Raw genomic sequence first — 24,596 nt, 5'->3', positions numbered from 1 at the left:
GTTTTTGTTTTTTTCTTTTCGTCTTTGGTTATCCTTTTTTTTTGTTTTTTTTTTTAATTATTTATTTTAAACTTAGCACGTTTTGTCACTGTTTCTTATGAATTATCTTTTAATGAAAATTATCAAAATTGACATTTTTTTTTTTGTAATTTTAAAAGATGTACTTAATTCAAAATTTTAAATCGGAAACCATGGAAGTTAAGAAAGTCTTGAGTTCATTGTACTTATTAAAGGACGCCCACGCCCAGTTTTTCAAAAATAACATGTTTTTTTTCGGGATGAAAAGTAGCCTAACTGCAATTTTCCTTTACAATTTTCCATTTGAGATAGTAGTTTTTGGATGAAAGTATAACAAACATTCACACACACTTTAGCGTTTATAATGTAAAATATGTTATTATTATTAATTGGGTGCTAAAGCATCACCCGGGCTTTGATACTAATACAGAAACTATTTTCTGAATTTACCAGTCTACAAGCTATGTTTATAGACATTGATTGTTCTGTACATTAAACCACAATAAAAAGGTACATAAAGAACACTAAAACTATCTATGGATTCCGACACTGCCCTAGTAGCCTTTTAAAATTTTTAAATTACCTAACTAGGATTTTAATATAATTTTTCACTTTACATTTTACTTTCTATAAAACTAAACATTTACATTTCATTATCGAATATCATTTACAAATTAAAAAATTATTGACTGTAAAATATATTTCCAAAAGGGTTGATAATTTCAGGGGTGTCTCCATTTGAAGTATTTAAGGGAAATTGTAGGTACACTCGAGTGCAAAAGTCAAATTATAAAAAAAATATTTGTTTTTTTTTATTTCGCTTTTGGAACCGTTCAATCATTATAAACAACAGAGGTTAAGGTCTGACAAACAACAAATATAGAACAGCAAACTCTGCAAGTGATTTTTGAAAAACGGTTTTGAGATAACGAGATTCTTAATATTTTTTATAAAGAAATATAACCGGCTAAAGCTCACTCATTTTTCATTTCGTCGTTCGAAACTAGGGCATAGTTTCGAAGCCATACGAGGCTCTTAGTGATAGAAGCTTGTTCATGCAACGCTTCCGATAGGTAATCATAATGAGTTTTAGTCAGTTATTTTTAATTACTACAGATAACACTTATGGTTTTAAATATAAAAAAAGGACTCACGAGTTATTTCGGGGAATTAGTACGATATTTATTATCGTACAACTTAAACCATAATTTTTAATCTTTGTGCGTCCTACGATGACTTATAAGAAATAAAATTAAATTAAACATGTTAAGTTTGTTTTTCTTTTGAACTTCTGCGCTCGATTATACTTGACGGATAATTTTTAGACATTTCTTAATTATAATAAATAAAATAATGAATTGCAAAGCGGCTCCGTTGATACGCTAATAGCAAATATTGGCGAAATAAAATTCAGGTAGATTGTCATAGATCATAATGTTCAATACTTCGGTATAAGCTGCGTTATCTATAGCACAAATATAAGTAGAGATGGGGAGCATGTGGGAAAAAATAAAAGGCAACACTTGCTCACTCACTCTATCGCCGTTATGGTCAACAATTCAGCAGGGTTATTATGTAACTCGGTGTACCATTAAAATAATAAATCACTACATCGTTTTTCATCGTATTTTCGTAATTGTGATCATCTAACATAATTATTTCAACGAAATTATCTTGACTACGTCATTTTACACCAAACAGGATTGTTTTTTTAGTTTACGATCATCTAACATGATTATTTCAACGAAAATACGTAAATAACGGTTTTTAGTTGAAATAATCTTACTAATTGCTACTGCCACTTCAATATTACTGTGACTTTACGTAAAATAAAGATACTTATGTAATTTCTTTTAAAATTCGATGTTAGATTATTGCATAAACGGAAATATGACGAAAAACGATGTTGTGACTCATTGTTTGAACGATACACTGATATACATAACAATGTGATCATCTAACACAGTTATTTCTACGAAATGATCTTGACTATGCCATTTTACATCAAGTGGCAATGATGTTTTGTTTTAACAATCATATAACATGAATATTTCAACAAAATTACGGAAATACCAGTTTTTTGTTAAAATACGAAACTATTATTGCTACTTCCACTACTATACTTATACAACTTTACGTAAAATTACCATAATTATGTAATTTCGTTGAAAAAACAATGTTAGATATTTCCAAAAACGAAAATACGGTGAAAAACGATGTAGTGACTGATTATATATGAATGGTACTGAGATACATAATACCCCTGCAGAACTCAATACGACTGTATTAGGCAGTATAGTTAAAGACCACTGATTATAACAAATTGAAAAAAAAAATCGGTATGCCATGGTAGCGCAGTTTATACTGGTTTTTAGAATTTATGTAAAATAATAATTGCTGTAGATAGTGACTGTTATTAATAATTCTAGACTCAAAAAAACTAAAAGTTGATTTACCTGTAGTGATCTTTAGGGTATAGTGATAATTAGATTTCGTTGAAACTTGTTGGTTTTTAGAAAAAATAAACTGTTGTGAACGTTTAAAATTATTTAAATTAAAAAATAGATGCGCCATAGACAATTAGATGGCTAATATTATTTAAACTACGCACCATAGACAATAGATTTTTATTTATGTAAACAGAAATTCTTATTTCAAATCAATAGGGGATTTTATATAATAAAAAAGAAACTAAATAAATTTAAAATACATTTATTTTTAATCTTTATTATTGTTATACCACTAAATTTATTTATATAGCTATATTGTAATGAATATAAAAATTGTAATGTACCTTACTCATTATTATGTTTAAGACCAAACTAACAGGGTACAAAAACCTCTTGTTTATGTAAACTGGGAAGTTGCTTATTTTACAAAAAAAATATACTATTTGGATACGCTTACGATCATATTTTTGAAACAAATTCCTTTTGGCTTCATACTATTTCTATTTTCTACCCTCAGATAATTAATAAGAGCCACGGAAAATAATTGTGTGGAAAATCTTCGATATCTTTTTTTTCTCTTGAGCTATTTCTTTGATTATATACCTAATGTTAGATTAATTTTACATAATATGTGAAATTATATTAAGTATAATATTATGAAACATAATGATATTTTTTTGTTTTCTTTGGACTCGTAAGTGCCTAGCGGGTTACCTAATGTAATGGTACTTAATAGTACATAAAAGATAAAGTTTATGGTGTTGTAGGGGGTAATCTCTGGATCTACTAAACTGATTTAGATTTAGAAATTCTTTCATCACTAGAAAGCCACGTCATTTGTTTGTGACATAGGCTATGTTTTATCTGTGTATTCCCACGGGAGAGTAAATCGCGGGACTTCACCTAGCCTTTTTAAATTATTGTCAGCCATTTTGGCTTATGGCTAGTGGCGTCATTTCTTATAGGATTTAGAAAGTACACCCATCCCGCTAATTCAATGGGGATCAGCAGGGTTTAAGTGATATTTGAATCTGTAAGCATTACCTGCAACGTGCTATATATTAAAAAAAACAAACATTTAATATAATAATAACCACACGGTCTCACCCGTGGGTATAACAAAACCAGCTTCTCTTTTGAAAATATTTTAAAACCAGCAGATGCCCCGCTGAAACTACTTTCCGATTTGGAAAATTCCTTCAGTGTTAGCGTCAAGGGCTCCCTTTTCGGGGCACATAAAACGGCTTACGAATCCTGCGACTACACACTGTGTTATAAATATGGATGATAGATTTTTTAAATCGATCCAGTAGTTTCAGAGCTTACTCAATGCAAACAAACATATTATGTTTCAGATTTTTATTAGATTAATTAACTTAAATAGCTTAGTTATAGTAGGTACATTTCAAAAAAAGGATTAAAGAAGATAGTAGCCACAATTAATTTCTAAAGTTCTTTGTTATATTTTTTTTTATTAAAAATGAGCTTAACAATGCCATGCAACATATTTTGTTACATAGGTGTTTAATTTTCTCAATGTTATTTTTTATAAACTTGAAAATTTTGTGAAATCTTTTTCAATTCCACACAGAATCCAACAGGAGCTTATTTTGAGAAATTTCTTATTTTGTAATAATAAATTTATTGATAATAATAATTATAATACATTTATATTTATAATAGAATATAAACTTAATAATTCATTAAAAAAACTGGCATCTCTAACTCAATACATTTTAGTCTATGGTCATATCGCTTTAGTTTATTGCACACGTGAGATTCTATCAAATAATTACGAAAAACTCATAATGAAAAATACATAATTTTCTGTCTTTCTTATCCTACAGTAAATGTTTATTTATTTAAACACAACATACGTAGAAAAAACAAATAATAAGACAAATAATATTGTATGTTTATAAAAATTACAAAAAAAAAGTCATTACGGATGTGACTGGCATAAACATAGAGTGAAGCCGGGAATAGGCTACTTAACTTTTTTGTAAAAGGGTCATAAATTGTACATTAGCGTTCTATTCATTTGAAAAAAAAAATTGTCAATAAAAGGCAAAACGCTGTCGGCCGGCCATGATGATTTCAACTGTTTCATGACGTCACGTTATAACTAAACCATAAACAAACAGAGTGTTTGACAAAATTATTAGTTAAATAATAATTATTATTAAACTTAAATGATAATTAGCTTGACGTTTATTATTCAGTGACATCAAGTAACGTTGACGTCACAAAATGGAAGACAGCGTTTTTGACGTTTGAAATAGATTGAATACATAATTTTTAAATTATGGTTTTTTTTCAAGGAATCTTTAACTTTCTTTTTAATTTAATTGATGTCGATATATTTCGGACCCATAATCCATGTACTACACGAAATTTATATTATTTATAATTCAATTAGATATGTTGCGAATTGTCTAAATAATGTTTCAATAATACAATTTAATTATTTGATTAAGAGCAATTCTAAACTTCATATCATAATATTATTATAAATTAGTTATTATATTATATTATTATAATTAACTTATTAATGTAAATGGGCTAGTTTTATTTTATTAAATAACTATCTTAATGATCTTATGATGTGATCTATGCGTAAGATAGTTAGGTATACGTTTGCCAAATATGGCTAATTTGCCAAATAGGCTATCACCAGTAGACCTAACATGACGTCACACATGGTCTAGAATCCGGCATTGGAAATATATACCCTCATCTGTTATTTATTAGTGATGACAAATAAATGATAAATAATATTTACAGTGACATATTGCAAATAGGTTGCCTAGTTAAACTGCGGCCAGGCCCATTTATTATAGAAAATCTAGGAAAACATGAACTAGATCAAAGGCAACCTAATATAGCTAAATTAAGCATAAATTATGCTTTCGTTTGGCATATTAGACAACTAAATAACTGATGAGGGTGTATAAATACATGACTCAAGTTTTCATATCTGGCAACCCCACAGTTGCAGTGTGAAAGCAGGCAACCTTTACTTTTTCCATCCTTTTGAGTAGGTATATTCTATTAACTGGCACGATTTTTTAAATTAACTTTAAGAGGGAAGGACATTACTTATTTAAAAAAAATTATCATTTAATACTGTTCGGTCGCAATTGAACTAGCATAACACTATATTATATGCAATGTGTCAGTGTGAATATTTTCTATCGTTTATTTCATATCTTAAGCAAATAACAGATGAGGGTGTATATTTCATAAACCGGCTCTCGTACTACAATGACATATCTCGTGAATAGAAATTGACAAATATCAACCAATAGCGACGCAGTCGGAAATATCGCTAACTCATTCGTCTCTACGCAACGAAAGAGATAGCGATATTTCCGATTGTCTATTGTGACACTTGTCTATTTATCTTCACGAAATAATATGTTGTTGGTTGCATGTTAAGCCAACTGTAGTGGCGTGCACTTCATAGATGCAAAATTACACTGCCTACCCTCGGGATTAATTATGTACCTGATTCCGGAATTTTTCTTTTTATACAATTTGTTAATATAATACCTACCATTAAAAAATCCAAATCTAAATACATATAACTCGTGCTTTAACTTGACACGTGCCTACCAAACACAGTAGGTAGGTACCACAGATATAAGAGGTAACTAGATTTATAAAGTGCCAATTCTTTGTATTGAAACCAGCGTACCCAGGGGCGTGGCCTAAATGGCTGTTTAATATTTAGTGAAAAATGAAATATGTCACCCTTACTTTAGAGTTGAATATTATTTATTCCTTTTGTCCCAGAACAAAACAAGCTAGTATATGCGCGGACACGCTTGCGTTGTTCCGCACACCCGAGTGTACGCGGGCCACGCCCCCTTGCTACTTCTATTGCTAAAAGCGTTAGCTTTTAGCGTTGTTGTCTGTAGTAGGTACAGACATCGTTCGAGCCAGGTGTCAAGTTAACCTGCACGAGGTGTATACTTGGTATTGTTTAAAAGCACTTTTTTAACGTCAAGTTATGGATAGGACGACAAAGGGATGCGACAGGGGCAGGGGCGGCACTACGGGCAACTGTTAATAAATGAACAGCCTCCGTGGCGCAGTGATAAACACGGTGGATATACAAAACGGAGGTCCTGGGTTCGATCCCCGGCTGAGCTGATTAAGGTTTTCTTAATTGGTCCAGGTCTGGCTGGTGGGAGGCTTCAGCCGTCGCTACCACCATACCGACAAAGATGTGGACGATGTCGTGTAGAAACCGAAAGGGGTGTGGATTTCATCCTCCTCCTAACAAGTTAGCCCGCTTCCATCTTAGATTACATCACTTACCATCAGGTGAGATTGTAGTCAAAGGCTAAGAATAAAAAAAAAGAATGAAGAATAGCGCTTTCCGCTCATCTGTCACTCCCCTCTGTCATAGTTACTTCATTCGTTCGTTAGATGCTTAGTTTCGTACCTCAAGAGTTTATGTAAGTTATATTTAAATCTTATTAATATAATATCATATTAATTTTATAATAATAGCATATTTATAAATTTTTAACAATTGTATTAACATTATCAGCGCCATTAGAATTTTTAAATGGATAAATTATAAAATAATGTTTAAATATGACCTTAAATTGATAGATTATTGACACATGTAATAAATAGAACTCGTAGACAGATAATGAAATAGATGACAAGCGTCTATTTCAAACGCACAAAAAGAACAACTTACTACAAAGGTGTGAGTGAAAGTGACCGATTTTATGGCGCGTGCTTTTTTTCAAAGTTTACTACAAAACAAAGACAAATTAATATTGAAAAAGGAATGTGTTATTTTCTCACGTCAATAGTTTGCCTATTTACTTCTCTGTCTACGGCAGCACTTGACCATAGACAACTGTAATAAAAATACTAGGTACAAAAACATTGACATTAGCTAATCTGTGTAAAGCGAAAGAAAAAAAATTAACATTACGATAATCAATACTGTAATATGTTTCAGAGCAATCTACGAAATTAAAAATATTTGTAAACACCAAAGAATTTTTGGCTTGTAGTTAGAATAAGTCGTTTGGCATTTGTCGGAAAATTTAAAGATTAAGTTCAATTTGATTTATTAATCTCATTAACTAAGTATTTTCAGTAGATAAGTATAACAGAGGGCCTAGTGGCAGATTGATACTGATACTATAGCGTTTACGTAAACGCGATTTTCTAAGGAATTGAAACAGCGCCATCTAGTGGCGCTACTGCACAACTGTTTCAATTCAATATAAATTCGCGTTTACGTCAACGCGATAGTAACAGTAATGAAAATATTGAAAACTCCCACTAGGCACTCAGATGACAGAATAGTGTTGAGGGCCTAGTGGCAGTTTGATACTGTTACTATCGCGTCAACGTAAACGCGAATTTCTAAGGAATTGAAACAGCGCCATCTAGTGGCGCTACTGCACAGCTGTTTCAATTCCATATAAATTCGCGTTTACGTCAACGCGATAGTAACAGTATGAAAATATTGAAAACTCCCACTAGGCACTCAGATGACAGAATGATATTGATTAATTTTTGACTAAAGTTCGACCACTCGGAGATTGCGTTTTTGACATGTCGTCATCAAATTGGCGATTTAACTTCGAACTGGCATACAAGGTCGATGAACTGCGCTGTTACAAGGTTATGCCAACTGTTTGTCTTTTCCTCATCCAGCCGCTTCCTACTACCTTCATGATGTCGTCTCTTGTACGCGGTCTCCACTCCAGAACACGTCTGCCCCAGCGGCCATCTGTTCTACGTCAGAATATATGGTTGTAGCCCGCCCACCGCCACTTCAGTTTGCTAATCCTTTGGGCTACATCGATTATTTTCTGGATATACAAAGTGTCTGGTAAAGAACCTTTAAAGCTGTCAGCCAGGAGTTATGGAGAAGTAATACATGCCTATAAAAGAATACGAGCTTCCTAGTCAGAATCCTGAGGAAGATATGAGGACTTCAAGAATTTGCTTAAAACCTCGAGGTGTCAACCCTAACTAAGCTTCTGACATTGGACTCTTACATTATATGTATTGGCAAAACTTACGAATTCGTACAGTAGGTACCTAACAAGATACACGGACACTGGACATAGTTCACATTACTCCGGATGCCATGAGAAAATCAGATCAGATCAAATCCACCTCAGTTGAATTTGGACATGTACGCAAATTTCAAATTGTTGAATTTGGACAACTTTCATTCTGACATTGATAATGACAATTCTACATAGGGAATTTTAGATGATCAAAAAAATAAATGGTGAATAAAAGAATCTTTACCTAACACGTTGTATATTATAGGCTGAATGAGGAAGGCCTATATTTGTCCAGCAGTGGACAAATATAGGCTGTTGATCTATTGATATAGCTTGGCAAGCGTTGATGACACTCCCATGTTATGCGGGCGCCGGGGCGGGAAGGACTGCGCGGGTGTGAAGTCGTCCACACGGTGCAGAGAGAAGGATTGCGAGGGTATGAAGTCGGATGCGGGGGCATCGCTACCCCCGGCCCGCGCGAACTATCGGGAGTGTTACGAACGAACTTTCCAAGCTATAGTTTTTCTTTTTAATGATGAGATGAATTTGTAATTGAATGTGTTTGTCCTAGTCAATTACGACCTGTCAGAAATACAATCTCTATGCGGTCGGATTTTAATGTTTATTCAACTAATACAATTCCAAGTTTATAATTTTGAATGCCAAACGACGTTTTTAGACGCAGCTAAAAATATCGTACAAAAGTATAATAATTAGCGCCATCTACAAACACATACTAAAATTAAACAGCAAAAATAGAAAACTAGCTCAAGAAGAACCAAAATTCAAAAAAAAAAACAAATTACGAAAAGAAACCACATTTGCTGTTACTATTTCTACAAATATCTTTATAATAAACTATAAAACTATGTCTATTAAACTGCTACAATTAAATATTTATAGTGAATTGTAAAAGCCGTTGAAACGTTTAGCGTACAAAGTCAAGACATTTTGTTATTTAAAATTAATACCTAAATTGTATGTATGTGTGTGTAAATTGCTGCATCAGTATGAGAATTACAATAAAATGAAGCTTCAAAAAATATTGCTTTTGAAATTGTACAAAAGGTTGTATTCTCTACATTCGGAAATCATTTTATTAAAGGCAACTTCCGATTCATATAATAGACGTTTTAAGCTATTTTGATTATTTAAATAAAGAAGCTTTTTATATGTACAGTGTCATGGATATTGTCTGCAGAAACTAGACGAGTCAAAATGTTTGTTTATGGTTGAATTTGCAATAGGTACACACTATTGTAAGTCTTTTTTTACCTCTTATAAAAATTTACTCACTATCAGTATCAGTCGCAATTCGCATTGCAAATTATTGAACGTTAAACTTATTATACTCTTTGACCTTAAATATGTCACCACAGAATACATAATCTTACAGCAGCGTGTAGTGATGTACCTACGAATACATCGCTGATATCGATAAATCGGTAATGAAAATACTCTTGAAGTCTTTTAATATTAATTAAAAATTTACTTTTACAGACCTTTATGTGAGTAAATAGAATATAATTTTACAAAGCCAAACGTTTCAATGGACTTGATTTTTTTTTATTTATCTTCATCGTGTTACTGGGTAAATGAGTGTGTGCAATCTTTATGACGTTATTGTGTAATGTGTAATAAATTATTGTAAATATTTGTCGCTGTATCAACACGTCCACGTTACTACTGATAGTAAAACAGTTCTTCATGTTGCTATTTGTTTTATTGCTTCCTTCAACGAAAATTATTATGACTAGAAAAATTTAAAAATGGCGGCTTTATAGACTGTCGGTAGAAGTAAAACAACACTTATAAACAGCAACATACGAGTACAATACACTTATACATATACAGCCGACTGTAATAATTAGAGATGCGCCGAGTAACACTTTTGCCGAGTAACGAGTACCAAGTTTTACTCGGTTATATTTTTTTTCAACCGAGTACTCGGCCGGGTAACTCGGTTCAATCAAATTCCCATTTCGCGCTCGTAAACAAGTATTAATTCAATACAAAATTGTTTTTTTTCAAGAAGGCTTAGTTTACAAGCACTTTTGAAATGTCAGGTTTGGCTATTTGTAGTGACTCTACCACCAGCTCAGAAGGCGCAGTCTCTGTTGAGAAGAGCGACGGGAAATTCAACAGTTGCTCTTTTAAATCTTCCATTTTAATTTATTTGAGATTTTCAAAGATTTCCTAAATTACTGATAAATACTTTTTGATTAACACTGTTGTTTTAATTATATGTACCTAAATAATGCTTTTCTTAAACAAGGTATACTCGGCATTTATCGGCCGAGTTATTCGGCCGAGTACGAGTATCAAAAAATCCGCCGAGTACGCCGAGTACCGAGTATCAACCGAGTACTCGACCCATCTCTAGTAATAATGCTTTAAGCATATAGGTGATGTGAACCCCAAACCGTGTTGTGGTATTAATTTTACGTTTATTGAAAGTATACAAGGCCAGTACGCACAGGTATACTTTCAAATTGACGGCCTCCGTGGTGCAGTGGTATGCGCGGTAGATTTACAAGACGGAGGTCCTGGGTTCGATCCCCGGCTGGGCAGACTGAGATTTTCTTAATTGGTCCAGGTCTGGCTGGTGGGAGGCTTCGGCCGTGGCTAGTTACCACCCTACCGGCAAAGACGTACCGCCAAGCGTTTAAGTGTTCCGGTACGATGCCGTGTAGAAACCAAAAGGGGTGTGGATTTTCATCCTCCTCCTAACAAGTTAGCCCGCTTCCATCTTAGACTGCATCATCACTTACCATCAGGTGAGATTGTAGTCAAGGGCTAACTTGTAAAGAATAAAAAAAAAATCTAGAAACTATAGGTACATCGTTAATATGCTTTTATCGCGCTTGTAAGGGCCAGGCTTAATAAAACACAGTTTTACTTTGTTAAAACGGCTTAAAACGGGAACGTATATGGTGACGATTAGGCACTTGGCGTAAAAGTCGGTTTGTATGTTTAAACGGCTGTCAAAGTATGACGTATGCTGTCACCATATACGCTGCCTTTTTGCCTCTTTATTGTAAAGCACAGATTAAACAATTAAAGGCGTTTGCGTCGCTAACAGCGCTTGCATTTTAAGCGAAAATATACTGCACTAGTTACCATAAATTTCGTAAACATCTAGGTTATGTTAGGTTCATAGATTTAAGAGTGAGTACGGCAGGTGGGTACACTTAGGTCAGTGTTTAGGTTAAAACCTGTTACTTCACTGAACTTATTCAGGGATATGTTCAATTCACTAGATTTGTTTAGGAAATAAATAAAATCGTGTTGGTTGTTATTTTAACATTCTCCGTGATTTTATCATATCCCTGCGACATATACTTTACAAACACTTGTTATTCGTTTGCATTCAAAATGTATACAATGTCAGAATACGTTGGTTCTAGCCTTGTATATTTTCTTGCGAGAAAGAGTATACGCGACCAGTACGCAGAAATAGTGTTGGTATATTTTCCAGAACTTTAACAAACCATACATTGCTAGAACACTATGAGAGCGTACTGGCGTATATATGTATACTTGTAAACTTTCAATATACCTACGGTTGGGGCATAGCATGTCGGGACACAACCCTAAAGAGTAAATTAATTTATCGCAAATCCAAGATTTTCCTCCACCAAAAAGTGCCCTACGCGGCTACAATATCGTCTTAATATTTTGAATGCTGTTTAATTTGAATTAAAAAGTTAAAGTTACAGTACTTTTTAAGAACGCTTGGATTGAGGAGTGTAAATTGGTGACATCTACATGCTTAGTTAAATAGTTTTTGTTATTTTAAACTACCAGTAGATGGCGATACCAGAGAAGTTTGAAACAATCCCTTTTGTACACTTGTTACAACGCAGTTATGCCTAAGGCTCATAGATGGCGCTTTGTTTTTTTAAATTACTCAAAAAAAGAGGTTTTTTTAAAAAGAAGTTTTACTCTAGTCGGATGCTCGGACAGACACTCGTTTTTTTATTTCAGTAGTAAAATGCGCTCCAGATAAGTCTGAGCGCAACGGGCGGCGCAATTAAATTGCCTCGCTTTCCCTCATAAAGATAGATGAACTTGCACTGTCTAAGTATAATAAAGAGCTAATGAAACATTTCCCTATATTTCCACGATGACATTTATTTCCATACATAGTACACACCACACCAGCATAAGAGTACCACCTAAATGTCTCAAAATCTTGATGAAACTTGCATTTTCCCTCAGTTGGTTCGCACGAAGGCTATTCTTTAAAGAAACTGACTCGCTAGACGTTACCCTTCTGTAAAAGATCAAGAATCAACAACAGCAAAACATCGATAAAGTAATCGAATATTCTGTGTAACGATTTTAAGCGATGTGTTTATTAGTACCTACCCTACCGGCAAAGATGTACCGCCAAGCGATTTAGAGTTCCGGTACGATGCCGTGTAGAAACCGAAAGGAGTGTGGATTTTCATCCTCCTCCTAACAAAGTTAGCCCGCTTCCATTATAAATTCCTTCCTTGACTACAAGGGCTAACTTATATAATATATAATATATTATTAAGGTAAAAGAAAAAAAAAAAGGAAGTAAAAATTAAATATTTTTGATGTGTGAGTTTACCTCGTCCCCCTCAAAAAATGTCAGACAATTTTGTTGGTGAATTTGGGTGGTCTACGATACTGGTCGGCGATACTGGTCCATTTGTAATTGGTCTGAGACGCTTACGCACTGACACGACGATTTCACAGCGTTCGCGCCATCGATTCACGGCGCGAACGCTGTGTGTGAGTGCAAACGTGAGTGTAGAGCGCACATAATATGGGCTAGAATCCAGGACCGTGAAATAAATTAAAAAAAAAAAGATTGTTACACTACTTGTCCACAGACCACAAATAAAGCTTGTCAATGTCAAAATATGTCAACAAAAACAATTAATGAAAAGAAAAGAGGCTATTTTGGTAATTGTTATTCGTAATTTTTGCTTCTAAATCACTAAACATAGAAAAACAATTAATTAAAAGTTTAGACAGGATACAATGTCTAAATCTGCTCACGTTGTCGACGGTGAGGCGTCTGAATCGGACACTGAGATCGAAGTAGGCAAGTCACCAGTAAGTAAACAAAAATACGAATTTTTATAGTTTTTAAGCACTAGCCCCACGTAGTTCCCCTTCTCGTGAAATACGGGGATGAAATCTAACCTATGGCATTCACAAATAACGTGGCTTTCCAGTGGTAAAAGAATTTTCAATTTTCAAAATTTTCTAAATGTTCAATTGATCTAAAGAATACCCCCGACTACACCACAAACTTTACCCCTATAAAATATTAGTATAGATTAGTGTGTTTTTTTTTTTTTTTTATTCTTTACAAGTTAGCCCTTGACTACAATCTCACCTGATGGTAAGTGATGATGCAGTCTAAGATGGAAGCGGGCTAACTTGTTAGGAGGAGAATGAAAATCCACACACCTTTCAGTTTCTACACGGCATCGTACCGGAACGCTAAATCGCTTGGCGGTACGTCTTTGCCGGTAGGGTGGTAACTAGCCACGGCCGAAGCCTCCCACCAGCCAAAAATAAAAATTCAAGATTTTTAAAAACAGTTTTGTTTTTAAAAATCTTCAATTGTTATATTATATTTAGTCAGTTAAGTATGTATTTCTTTATTGCGCCTTGCATTTCTTTTCTTGTAAATGTGCAAATAAACAATACTTAAATAAAAATCCAGTCTAATTCAAATCATTATTTACTTGCTGGAATGTGGTACTTACATGTTTTAATCTTAAAATTATAGAATTTCCTAAACATTCAACCTATATAGTAAGTATACAATTTTGTTCTATCACAATTAAAAGGTATTTCTTTATAATAATACACGCACACGCACACACAACACACTCACACCACAGTCAACCACACACACACACACAATTTCTTATACCAACGTTCACTCATACATACGTTTTAATGTGATTTTATTTTATAAATTGTTATAACTATGGAAAATCTGTAATTGGCTGTAACATACAGGAAATATTGTATAATTGTATTCTTGGTAACGCTGTTGATTTTTCTTAAAAATAAATAAATAAATAAATAAATAATAGTTACAACATATTTTACCATTTTTATGTGCAAATTTACAGTAAAATTTCATCCAGTATTATGTAGTATATAAATGTACTGAGAATACATAAACCGTGAATATGGTATTTCATATTTCATTAATATATTATTCTTGTTGATACCCATTCTTGGGTGACAAAATAAAAAAAAACAATTAAGAAGAAGAAGAAGAAATACTTTATTGCACACAAAAATACAATTATAAATTGAAACATTAAAAAAACATAAATTAAACTTAGCATGCAAAGGCGGCCTTATTACTATAAGTAATCTCTACCAGGCAACCCCTGACGAGAGAACTACCTAACAATTAATTGAAATTTTTGACCTAATTTTGTAATCTTTTTCTTCCTTGACAGTTTTTAAAAGATTCTTTAATTCTTTAATTCAGGCTGTTATTCAGCAGTGGCATTCTTAAACCTTAATTTTACTACATTACATTTACTATTTCATTCTATTCACAATTTGTGCAAAATTTGCAAGTTAAAGTTTAAATTTGCAGATTTTAGGTCATTCTCGACAGTCAGATTAGCGAATAATGAAATCTTTAGCAGCAAATAAAGAAAAGGTCGCAATTTTGTAATCTGTTAAATCTTTATTGAAAACAAAAATAAAGGAAGTGCGAATAAGGAGTTTTTAATATAAATAAAATATCTAGATTAAAAAATATTTAGATTAATTATAAATTAAATAATTTTTGTAAATATCGAAGGCACAGCACCAAAATGTAACACTTACTTATTTATATTTGTCAACCAAAGGAAATTTTACAATAATATTAAAATGTATCTACATATTATAAAAATTAAAAAGGAAATATACTACTTACTTACTTACTTATTTATGTTACTTTTAGAAATTATACACTGGTTTGAAAATAGTTTTTTTTTAATACCTGGACATTTTAAATTTTTAGACAATTGTGTGCTGTTTCCGAAACTGCACATTATTACAGATTAAAGGTATTTATTCAGAGAATTTGAGAATGTACAAAATAATTCTCGTAATTAATCAGCCGTCCACGTCTGCGGACACTGCCGATATCCTTGGTGGCCCAGTAGTCCGTGCACACCGAGGTACGATTAAATACAAAAATACATAAGTCTCCAGTCCATATATGCTTTATGTGTCGGACAAACGCTAGCGCGGGCTAAAACACTAGCAGCGCCATCTAGTATGCGATGCGGGAACTAGTCTTTGCGTTACAACATTCAATTATTTAAAACCCTTGTTTTCAGAACATATCACCACCATCAAAAGCATTTGTGGTAACTGGGGAGGCTCCCGAGTCAGACGATGGTAATATTTATATCTATACTAATATTATAAAGCTGAAGAGTTTGTTTGTTTGATTGAACACACAAATTTCAGGAACTATTTGTCCGATTTGAAAAATTCTTTCAGTGTTAGATAGCCCATTTATCGAGGAAGGCTATAGGGTATATTTTATCTCCGTATTCCTACGGGAACGGGAACCACGCGGGTAAAACCGTGCGGCGTCAGCTAGTTCATTAAAATTTTTTAGACAAAAATGTCCTCCGAAAGACCTCCTGTTCTTTTATTCTAATTTGTTACTTAAATTATCATCATCATTATCACCTTTTTATCCGAATCTGTTCATCCGTTCTAGAGTTATAAACGGTGAAACTAACCTACTTTGTTTTGTATAGATAGATAATTCAGTAAACGCCCAGACTCTGGAAAGGTAAAGGTGCTTACAATTTTAACTTTAAAACATCAATTTCCAGAGAGCAAGCTTCCATCCCCCGTCAGTGACGAGCAGGACGCTCCGCTGCACACCTCCATGTACCCTCCGTCTCCGACGTCACCGGCAAAGCTGATACACACCTCGCTGCTGCACCAGAAATTATGTAAGACTAGCGAACGCCCGCGACTTTGTCCGCGTGGAAATCAATGTAAACTTTCAAGCCCTATTTCACCACTATTTCGTATTTTTTATGATTTATGAACAAAGTTTTAAAACTGTAACTCTAAAAATGAAGGATTTTTCATACAAACTTTCAACCCTATTTTACCCCCTTCTTATTTTATTTTCGCAATAAAAAGTATCTTACCTTCCCGTATTATGGTCTTAAACCGTGCTAAGTTTCATTTGAATTCATTCAGTAGTTTTGATGCCCGAATAACAAAAAAACACGGGCAGATAGACAAAAAAATCGAAAAAATATATTTTTACCTTCAGTATCGATTATATAATGCCGCCCAACAAAAATTTTCGGAATATCTTCAATGTACAGAATGTACAGAATTCATATTATAAGTATAGATGGCGCTGTCGTCCGTTATGCCACGGTAACGTTTGTTGTTACAAATAGTATAAGTAAAATCTCAAATTGCGAATAAATGTATAGAATTCGACCAGTTTCATTATAAGTATAGATTACACGGATTAATCAATAATAAGCAGATGGAGCACACGATGAATGGCGTTTTACGTTATTAAATATTTTAAAAACTGTTCACAAAAACTAAAGAAATAAGATGGAGTATTTTTTATTGGTGATTATTGATTATTATATCAATTTACATAATTTTCGTTAGTGTTAAATTTTGACCTACAAATTATGAAAATAGTTTGTATATGCCATAGAAAAGAATTCGTAGGCGGGCTATTAAAAAATTAATAATATCAAGAGTAATAAGGCGCGATTAGGAAATTTTAATTTTTCGCGAATGGGAATTATTAAGGTGTGAGCAGGACGAGACTTAATGTTTTGTCTCCATTATCGTATGGGTGTTCTGTGTCTGTCTCCAATACAACTTTTTCGTGTTTCGAGTTTTGCTTGAGAAAACTTAAAGTTTTGAGAGTTTTGTAGTTATTAACGATTACAGACAAAATTTAGTAACAGTGTACAATTATTGAATATAATTGCAGTATACTACGAAAACATCCAAACATAACCTTTCATCGCCTTTCATAGTAATATGGCATTTTTTGTCTCACACTGTATACAATAGCACCAACTCCATAGTATTTTCCCTCCACGGTATATGCGGATGTCAAGGAGACGCGTGACGTTTGTTTTTTTATGGGTTTCAGCGGCTTCAGCACGCTGTTTGTAAAGACTCAATCTGTATGATCTTTACTCTGTGATTTATTATTAAAGTACCGGTACTCTGTGTGCAGGGGAGTGCAACATATCGCTGCGCGCGACTCTCGAGGGTCTGGCGCGTCACACGGCGGACATTAGCGTGGAGAAGCTGACCGTTGCTGATAAAACTTTGCTCACTGTGCAGGTATTTATAATTTTTGTTTAAGACGTTCGCTGCGATACGAGGTCAATTTACCTCGTACATCTAGCATATTTATTGGTTACGAGGTCGATTGACCTCGTACCGCACCAGAGGAAAGTACAGAAAAATCAGTGCCGCAGCGTACGTGTTAATATATTAGTAGAACAATACTATAGCTTGGCAAGTTCTTTAATGACACTGCGTGGGTGTGAAGTCGTGCGCGCGGGACAGAGGGAAGGATGGCGTGGGTATGAAGTCGTGCGCCCGGACCATCGAGCGTCTTACGAACAAATTTGCCAAGCTATAGTAAATCTATCCATCGTTATCGACCCATATTTGCCTCACTGCTGAGCTCGAGTCTCCTCTCAGAATGAGAGGGGTTAGGCCAAAAGTCCACCACGCTGATCCAATGCGAATTGGCAGACTTCACACACGCAGAGAATTAAGTAAATTCTCTGGTATGCAGGTTTCCTCACGATGTTTTTCCTTCAACGTTAGAGACACGTGATATTTAATTTCTTAAAATGCACACAACTGAAAAGTTGGAGGTGCATGCCCCGGACCGGATTCGAACCCACACCCTCCGGAATTGGAGGCTAAAACTCTAAAATGCAGCAAATCAATAAAAATAAAACGAGAATTACATGTAATTGCTACGATTTGCAACAGTGACAAACGTCCTTCTACAACTCTCTTTTCCTATTCACCTCTTTGGACTCGGACGATGCGTGCTGCCATCTACAGGTATAGTGAAACCCTGTTTGCTGTTTCAAACTGCCAGTAGATGGCGTTGCTATCGATCTTTGAAACGAACCCTTTTCGTTCACTCCAAGGACCTGTTGCGATGCAGTTATGCCGGAGGCTCATAGATGGCGCTTTTTGTTTTGTTCGTTTTTTATTGATATTAGTTTTTTTTTTGTTTATTGTTTTTCAAGTTTTTTAACTCAATAAAAGACTTGACTTTATTCGTGTGGTCTACAGCACATTCTTTTTAACCGATTTCCTAAAATGTTGAGGTTCTACGTTCAGCTGTGTGTATGTTTTATGTATGCCCAGCGATATTTCCGTAATTTATGGACCGATTTCGAAAATTCTAGCCCCCGGTATGAAAAAAATATGTGCAGTAAAATTCGATGAACGAATGACAGCGTTACGTTTTTGTGCGCAACCTATTCTGCGTACCTTTCACCGTGCGCTGCCGTCAACAACGTGCACGCTGTTTGCGTGCGCCTGCTGCACCTCGGTTGCGCACCTTTCACTTTTCAGGCGTTAGTATTGAGACGTACATAGTTTATGCTGCGGGACACGCACTTTTTTTTTTTTAATTTATTTTAACCGTGTGTTACAGGAGAGTATGCGAGCCACGAACGCGTCGCTGTCGCTGGCTCGCGCTCGCCTCAAGCAGATCCACGCCGAGCTGGACAAGGCGAACTGTGCAGCGGCGTTGCCTACTGTTAAAATTAAATAATTCCAACTGTTCTGATATTATACATCTGTTTAATGTAATTAATTAAATAATTATTATTGTTTGCATTGTTTTTTAATTTAGCAGTAAAGATATCCTTTTACGAGTATGTAAACACATAGCATGCTAGTATGTAAGTCTAAGTTATCATATCACAGATGAAAGAATAATAGGCAGATAGAGCGCACGGAACACGGCAGCACGACAAATTCAAAAACGAATACATTCTCGAGTCAGTACAACACGAAGCGTCGCATCAGTAATTTTTAATATTATTTAAGAAAAATGGTGTCTTATATTTTTAAATACTAGTAGACGCCGCGCGGTTTCACCCGCATCGTTCCCATTCCCGTAGGATACGGGGATAAGCCATGGATATGGATATATAATGGATAGCCCATTTACTGAGGAAGGCTATAGGCTATATAAGCCTTCCTCAGTAAATGGGCTATCTAACACTGAAAGAATTTTTCAAATAAGACCAGTGGTTCCTGAGATTAATTAGCGCGTTCAATCAATCAAACAAATAAACTCTTCAGCTAGTATATAGATTTTAAAAACTGTATACAAAAACTAAATAAAAAGGATGGCGTATTTTTTGTAGGAAGTTATTGACTGTGTATTATGATAATAATTTACGTAATTGTTGTTAGCTTAGATACATTTAAAGGTTGTTAGTGTTCAATCTTTAAATACAAATTATGAAAAAAGTTGTTATATGCGGATGTAAAAGAGACTCCTGACGTTTATCTTGTTTTATTGGTTTCAGCGGCCTCACCGCACTGCTTTTAAAGACTCATTCTGTATCATTCTTTATTCTGTATATTATATGAAGTGGAAACCAATCGCCTATGAACAGACGAACACTTCACAGGATATGTGCTGTCTTGTGTTTACATCATCATATCAGCCGATGGACGTCCACTGCAGGCCTTTTGTAAGGACTTCCAAACATCACGATACTGAGGATAGGACAGGAGGGGGTACGGGTAGACTGCAATCTCTTAACTCAAAATAAAAAAAATATTATTATTTGTAGAAACATTTTATTATGTAAAAATAAGATAGAAAATCACAAACAGCTTAAAAATATTTTACAAAATTTAAATTTAATAAATCTAGATGCCGCGTTATTTTATTCCTTTTTTTTAATTATTTAAAGAGTATTGCCATAGATCAGAGTATTTTATAGTAATTTTTTTTAATATTTGTTTTTTTTTTTTATTGTTCCATAGTTCATGAAGGGTTGTTCATTCATTCAAAAATCAAAATCGGCTTGATTGATTTGGATTTTTTTTTCGTCTGGTATTTTATCTCGAAGGATATTTTTAAGGGATGAAAGGGTAGCTGATGGAATGCTCCTGCTTTGACAGCTGTCAACTGCATATTATAATTGTTTTGACGTACAAGTATGTTTTCTGTGACCGGTGAAAGCTGGTCTTTTGAGATAGTACAGGAGCTACTAGTGGAAAAGCTCTTGTTAGATAGTGTAGGAGCTAGTTTCCACAGATAGTGCTAGTCTTGTTAAATAGTGGAGCTGGTGTCGACGGATAGTGGAGGAGCTTGCTGACGGATAGTGTAGGAGCCAGTGTTATCAGACAGCGTAGGAGCTAGTCTCGTTAGATAGTGGAAGAGTTCGCGATATTGTTAGATAGTGTTACTACACTGCCTATCGAACACACATACTAATGTATGTTATATCGTCAGATACTCGTAGTATAGAAGTTAGTCTCGTAAGATAGTGTAGGAGCTCTTAGTGTCGACAGTTAGTGTAGAAGCCGGTCTCGTTAGATAGTGTAGGAGCTAGAGTAGACAGATAGCGTAGAAGCTAGTGTCTTCGGATAGTGTAGGAGCTTGTAGTACAGGAGCTAGTGTCGTCAGATAGTGTAGGAGCTTGTAGTACAGGAGCTAGTGTCGTCAGATAGTGTAGGAGCTTGTAGTACAGAAGCTAGTGTCGTGACATAGTGTAGGAGCTTGTAGTACAGGAGCCAGTGTCGTCAGATAGTGTAGGAGCCGGTCTCCAGGCCCCAGCCGCGCATGATGCCGTCCAGCCACTTGCGGAACATGGCGACGCGCGCGTACACCGCTGGCACGTCCCGCTGCCCGCAGCCGATGCCCCACGCGACCAGCCCCGCCAGCTTGTAGCGGTCCTTGCCCACGGGGCACGCGAGGGGGGCGCCACCGTCGCCCTAGGGGGGAAATATTCATTTATAATATATTATCCTCAATAGCTCAACGGTAAGTGGTTGGACTCATCACCGAGGGGTGCTGGGTCGATCCCCGTCCTGTTGGTCTATTGTCGTACCTACTCCTAACTAGTTTGGACTTTCCCGACTAATTGAAAATTTTGGGTATATTTAAAAAAAATGACAAATATTCTTTTAGTGAAAAAAAAATTGACCTGACCCAGTTTAAATAATATAAAATCCTGAATTGAACCGAGCTAGGAATAGAAACCAGAACCTCTGGTGAGGTCCTCAATGCCCGCTCCTCACTTACTCCCCGCTGTCATTATACCACCACCATCTCTGTATCGAGGACGCGACAGATCAGCAAGTCATCTTCATCTATCAGCAATCTTACTTAACACGTATTGTTGTCAATCTCATCCTCTTTTCCCTTCCCGAGGACACGAGTAGTCTCACCTTAAAAGTGTCACTGCCCTCAACGCCGGTCCTCATCCACCAATATCTCTATACCGCTTTGGCGACGAATCAGCAAGTTATATTACCTAACCCCCCTTTCCCCTTTCCCCTCTGTCGTATACCCCTGTCCCACGCGGTCGACGACTCGAGTAAACTCAACTGACACGCGTCCTTGCTCTCAACGCCCGCTCCTCATTCACTCCTGTCATCATATTCATAACCACCATCTCTGTGCCGAGGGAGGAACGGATCAGGAAGTTATCTTAAGAACACGTATCCTTGCCCGCCTAGCTGTCCACTAAACCCCCCTTTCCGCCTTCCCCTCTGTACCCTGTCCCACGCGGACGACAACTAGATTACTCTCACCTGACACGTATACTCAACGCTACTCACTCACTCCCCTCTGTCATCATATTCCACCAACTCTGTACCGCGGTGGCGACGGATCAGAAAGTTATCTTAAAAACACGTATCCTTGCCCTCCTTACTGTTCGCTTCTTAACCCCCCCCTACCTTCCCCTCTATCACCGTACCCCGGTCGAGGACTCGCGTAGTCTCACCTGACACGTGTCCTTGCCCTCCTTACTGTCCCCTTCTCACCCCCCTTCCCCTTCCCCTCTATCATCGTATCCCGGTCGAGGAATAGTCTCACCTGACACGTGTCCTTGCCCTCCTCCCCCCCCGCGCAGACGAAGCTGTGGTGCAGGCGGAAGTTGACGCCGAGACGTGTCTTACGCAGCAGCGCGCCGCAGCGGTCGAACGGCACCATGTTCACTTCCACCTTCTTGAGGATGACTGCGTAGCGGCCTTGCTTGCCTGCGGATACGGATGTCATAAATAAAAAAAAAGCCTTTTATTTCTTCATAACCAATTTGTCCCTGCTTGGACGACATGTCTACCACCGCGCGCGCGCACTTGGTTCCTGGCATGGTCGTCAAGTCGATCACGCGCTCCCAATCGATTTACAATGGGGATGATGACTAGGTTTAAATATATTGATTTTTATGATACATTCGGGTAAATAAGGTACATTGTTAATTAATTAATACATAAAAAGCAAAGATTGTCTGTATATTCGCAAAATAAATGAGATTATAAAATTTCAAAATCTATTAAAAATCTTTTATCGTAATTAGATGAAAATTCATACAGTTTTAGCTTCCTTACAATAAATGTGACATTTTTTAATATTTGAACTATAAGCATAAACGCACAAATAACAAAGATATTAGTAATTTTGTTTAAACGCACATACAAACCTAACGATCAGCGAGCCAACGACGTCACTAAATCGTGCCATTTTGTATGGAGCGTTTTTCAGGCAGCGGCAGCGCCGCAAATCTGACCCATTAAATCCCTGTAGCTCCGAAAGTAATGATCGCAGATACCCTGTTACTTTTACAAAATTGCTTTACTATTAGTATACTCTTAATTTTAAAAAACTAAATATCTTTGTTATTTGTGCGTTTTTTCATTTATTGAAAAATGTCACATTTAATGTAAGGAAGCTAAAACTGTATGAATTTTCATCTAATTACGATAAAAAAAATTTCATAGATTTTGAAATTTTATAATCTTATTTATTTTGCAAATATCCAGTCAATCTTTGCTTTTTATGTATAAATTAGTTAACATTGACCTTATTTACCCGAATGTATCATAAAAATCAATATATTCAAACCTAGTCATCATCCCTATTACCACTTTAGTCCAAGACCTCGAATAGGATCAGGCGGACACGTCACAACTGTTGATGAAGTCCTGTCAATCGGCATCTGAAGCAGCTCACTCACTCACTCATTAACTCACTGACTCACTCACCGAAGACACTCTTGCCCCAGCCGTTGGCGATGCATCCGCGGTAGGAGTCAAAGTCCTCGTCTTGCTCGGGCAGGCACAGCGTGTTGATGTGCTGGTCCAACTCGAACGGCGTCTGCAGATGCAACAGCGCCACGTCATTCTTCAGATTCTTGGCATTGAAGTCTGGAAGATGGAAAGAACCTCATCAGCATATTTTTAATATTGGTTATAAAATTTAAGGGGGGGCGTCAGTGCTGGTATAAAATTATTACAATACTAGCGGACCCGGTCAAGCTTCGTTTTGACATAAGTGCACTTATTCTCTATCCCTACTCTACCCTTTTATACCTCTACCCCTACCCTACCCTACCCCTACCCCTACCGCTTGACTCTTAAACGTTTGTATGGGAAATAGAAAAGGCAGTTTTTAGGGTTTTTTCGGAAATTATTTGATTTTTTATCACCTTTTAAACCTTCCCTATACCTCCACGAACATTTCAAGACCAAGATAAGATAAATCCGTTAAGCCGCTCTCGAGTTTAGCGAGACTAACGAACAGCAATTCATTTTTATATATATAGATTATTATTAAGTATTAGCATTCAGTACATCAATTACTGAGTGCTTAAAATGGTTGAGATTATTGTGGAATAAATCTATACCTATCCGAATGGGAGAAAATTTGCCCAATTTAGTTTTTTTTAGGTCTTTAGGTCTTGCCAAAAAAAAAATCATAATATTTACAGGACACCCTGTATATTAACGCGGGTTCAACTAGCACTTGTACGGGGTTCGAAGTACA

The 24,596-nt window shown here is 35.6% G+C and overlaps 2 protein-coding genes across 4 annotated transcripts in view; one reads left to right on the top strand and one right to left on the bottom strand.

Moving 5' to 3' along the window:
- Window positions 1-13,452: 13,452 nt before the first annotated feature.
- LOC112053405 (uncharacterized) lies at window positions 13,453-19,415 on the top strand. The gene is made up of 5 exons (XM_024092808.2): window positions 13,453-13,612; window positions 15,868-15,928; window positions 16,378-16,500; window positions 17,778-17,887; window positions 19,233-19,415. Exons 1-5 carry the CDS (start codon window positions 13,538-13,540, stop codon window positions 19,350-19,352), a joined length of 489 nt encoding a protein of 162 aa, XP_023948576.1. The 5' UTR covers window positions 13,453-13,537; the 3' UTR covers window positions 19,353-19,415.
- A 960-nt stretch (window positions 19,416-20,375) lies between these two features.
- LOC112053401 (phenoloxidase-activating factor 2) overlaps window positions 20,376-24,596 on the bottom strand; it is a 28,507-nt gene continuing 24,286 nt past the window's right edge. For 2 of the 3 annotated variants that reach the window (XM_024092801.2, XM_024092802.2), the window contains 3 exons: window positions 23,816-23,977; window positions 22,647-22,810; window positions 20,376-21,538 (listed from right to left, as the gene is read on the bottom strand). In XM_024092801.2, the coding sequence (XP_023948569.1) occupies window positions 21,347-21,538; window positions 22,647-22,810; window positions 23,816-23,977 (518 nt within the window). In that variant the 3' untranslated portion in view covers window positions 20,376-21,346. The remainder of the gene's footprint in view (window positions 21,539-22,646; window positions 22,811-23,815; window positions 23,978-24,596) is intronic. The other variant, XM_052889524.1, reaches the window with a different exon arrangement.

This window comes from Bicyclus anynana, chromosome 26 (genome assembly GCF_947172395.1).
Source record: "Bicyclus anynana chromosome 26, ilBicAnyn1.1, whole genome shotgun sequence".
Classification (NCBI taxonomy): domain Eukaryota; kingdom Metazoa; phylum Arthropoda; class Insecta; order Lepidoptera; family Nymphalidae; genus Bicyclus; species Bicyclus anynana.
This window is presented reverse-complemented; position numbering and strand designations above follow the sequence as displayed.

Coding starts and splice junctions, on each gene's coding strand:
- LOC112053405 (XM_024092808.2), top strand. CDS start 13,538: ATGTCTAAATCTGCTCACGTTGTCGACGGTGAGGCGTCTGAATCGGAC. Junction 13,613..15,867: donor TCGAAGTAGGCAAGTCACCA/GTAAGTAAACAA, acceptor CCTTGTTTTCAG/AACATATCACCACCATCAAA. Junction 15,929..16,377: donor GGCTCCCGAGTCAGACGATG/GTAATATTTATA, acceptor ATCAATTTCCAG/AGAGCAAGCTTCCATCCCCC.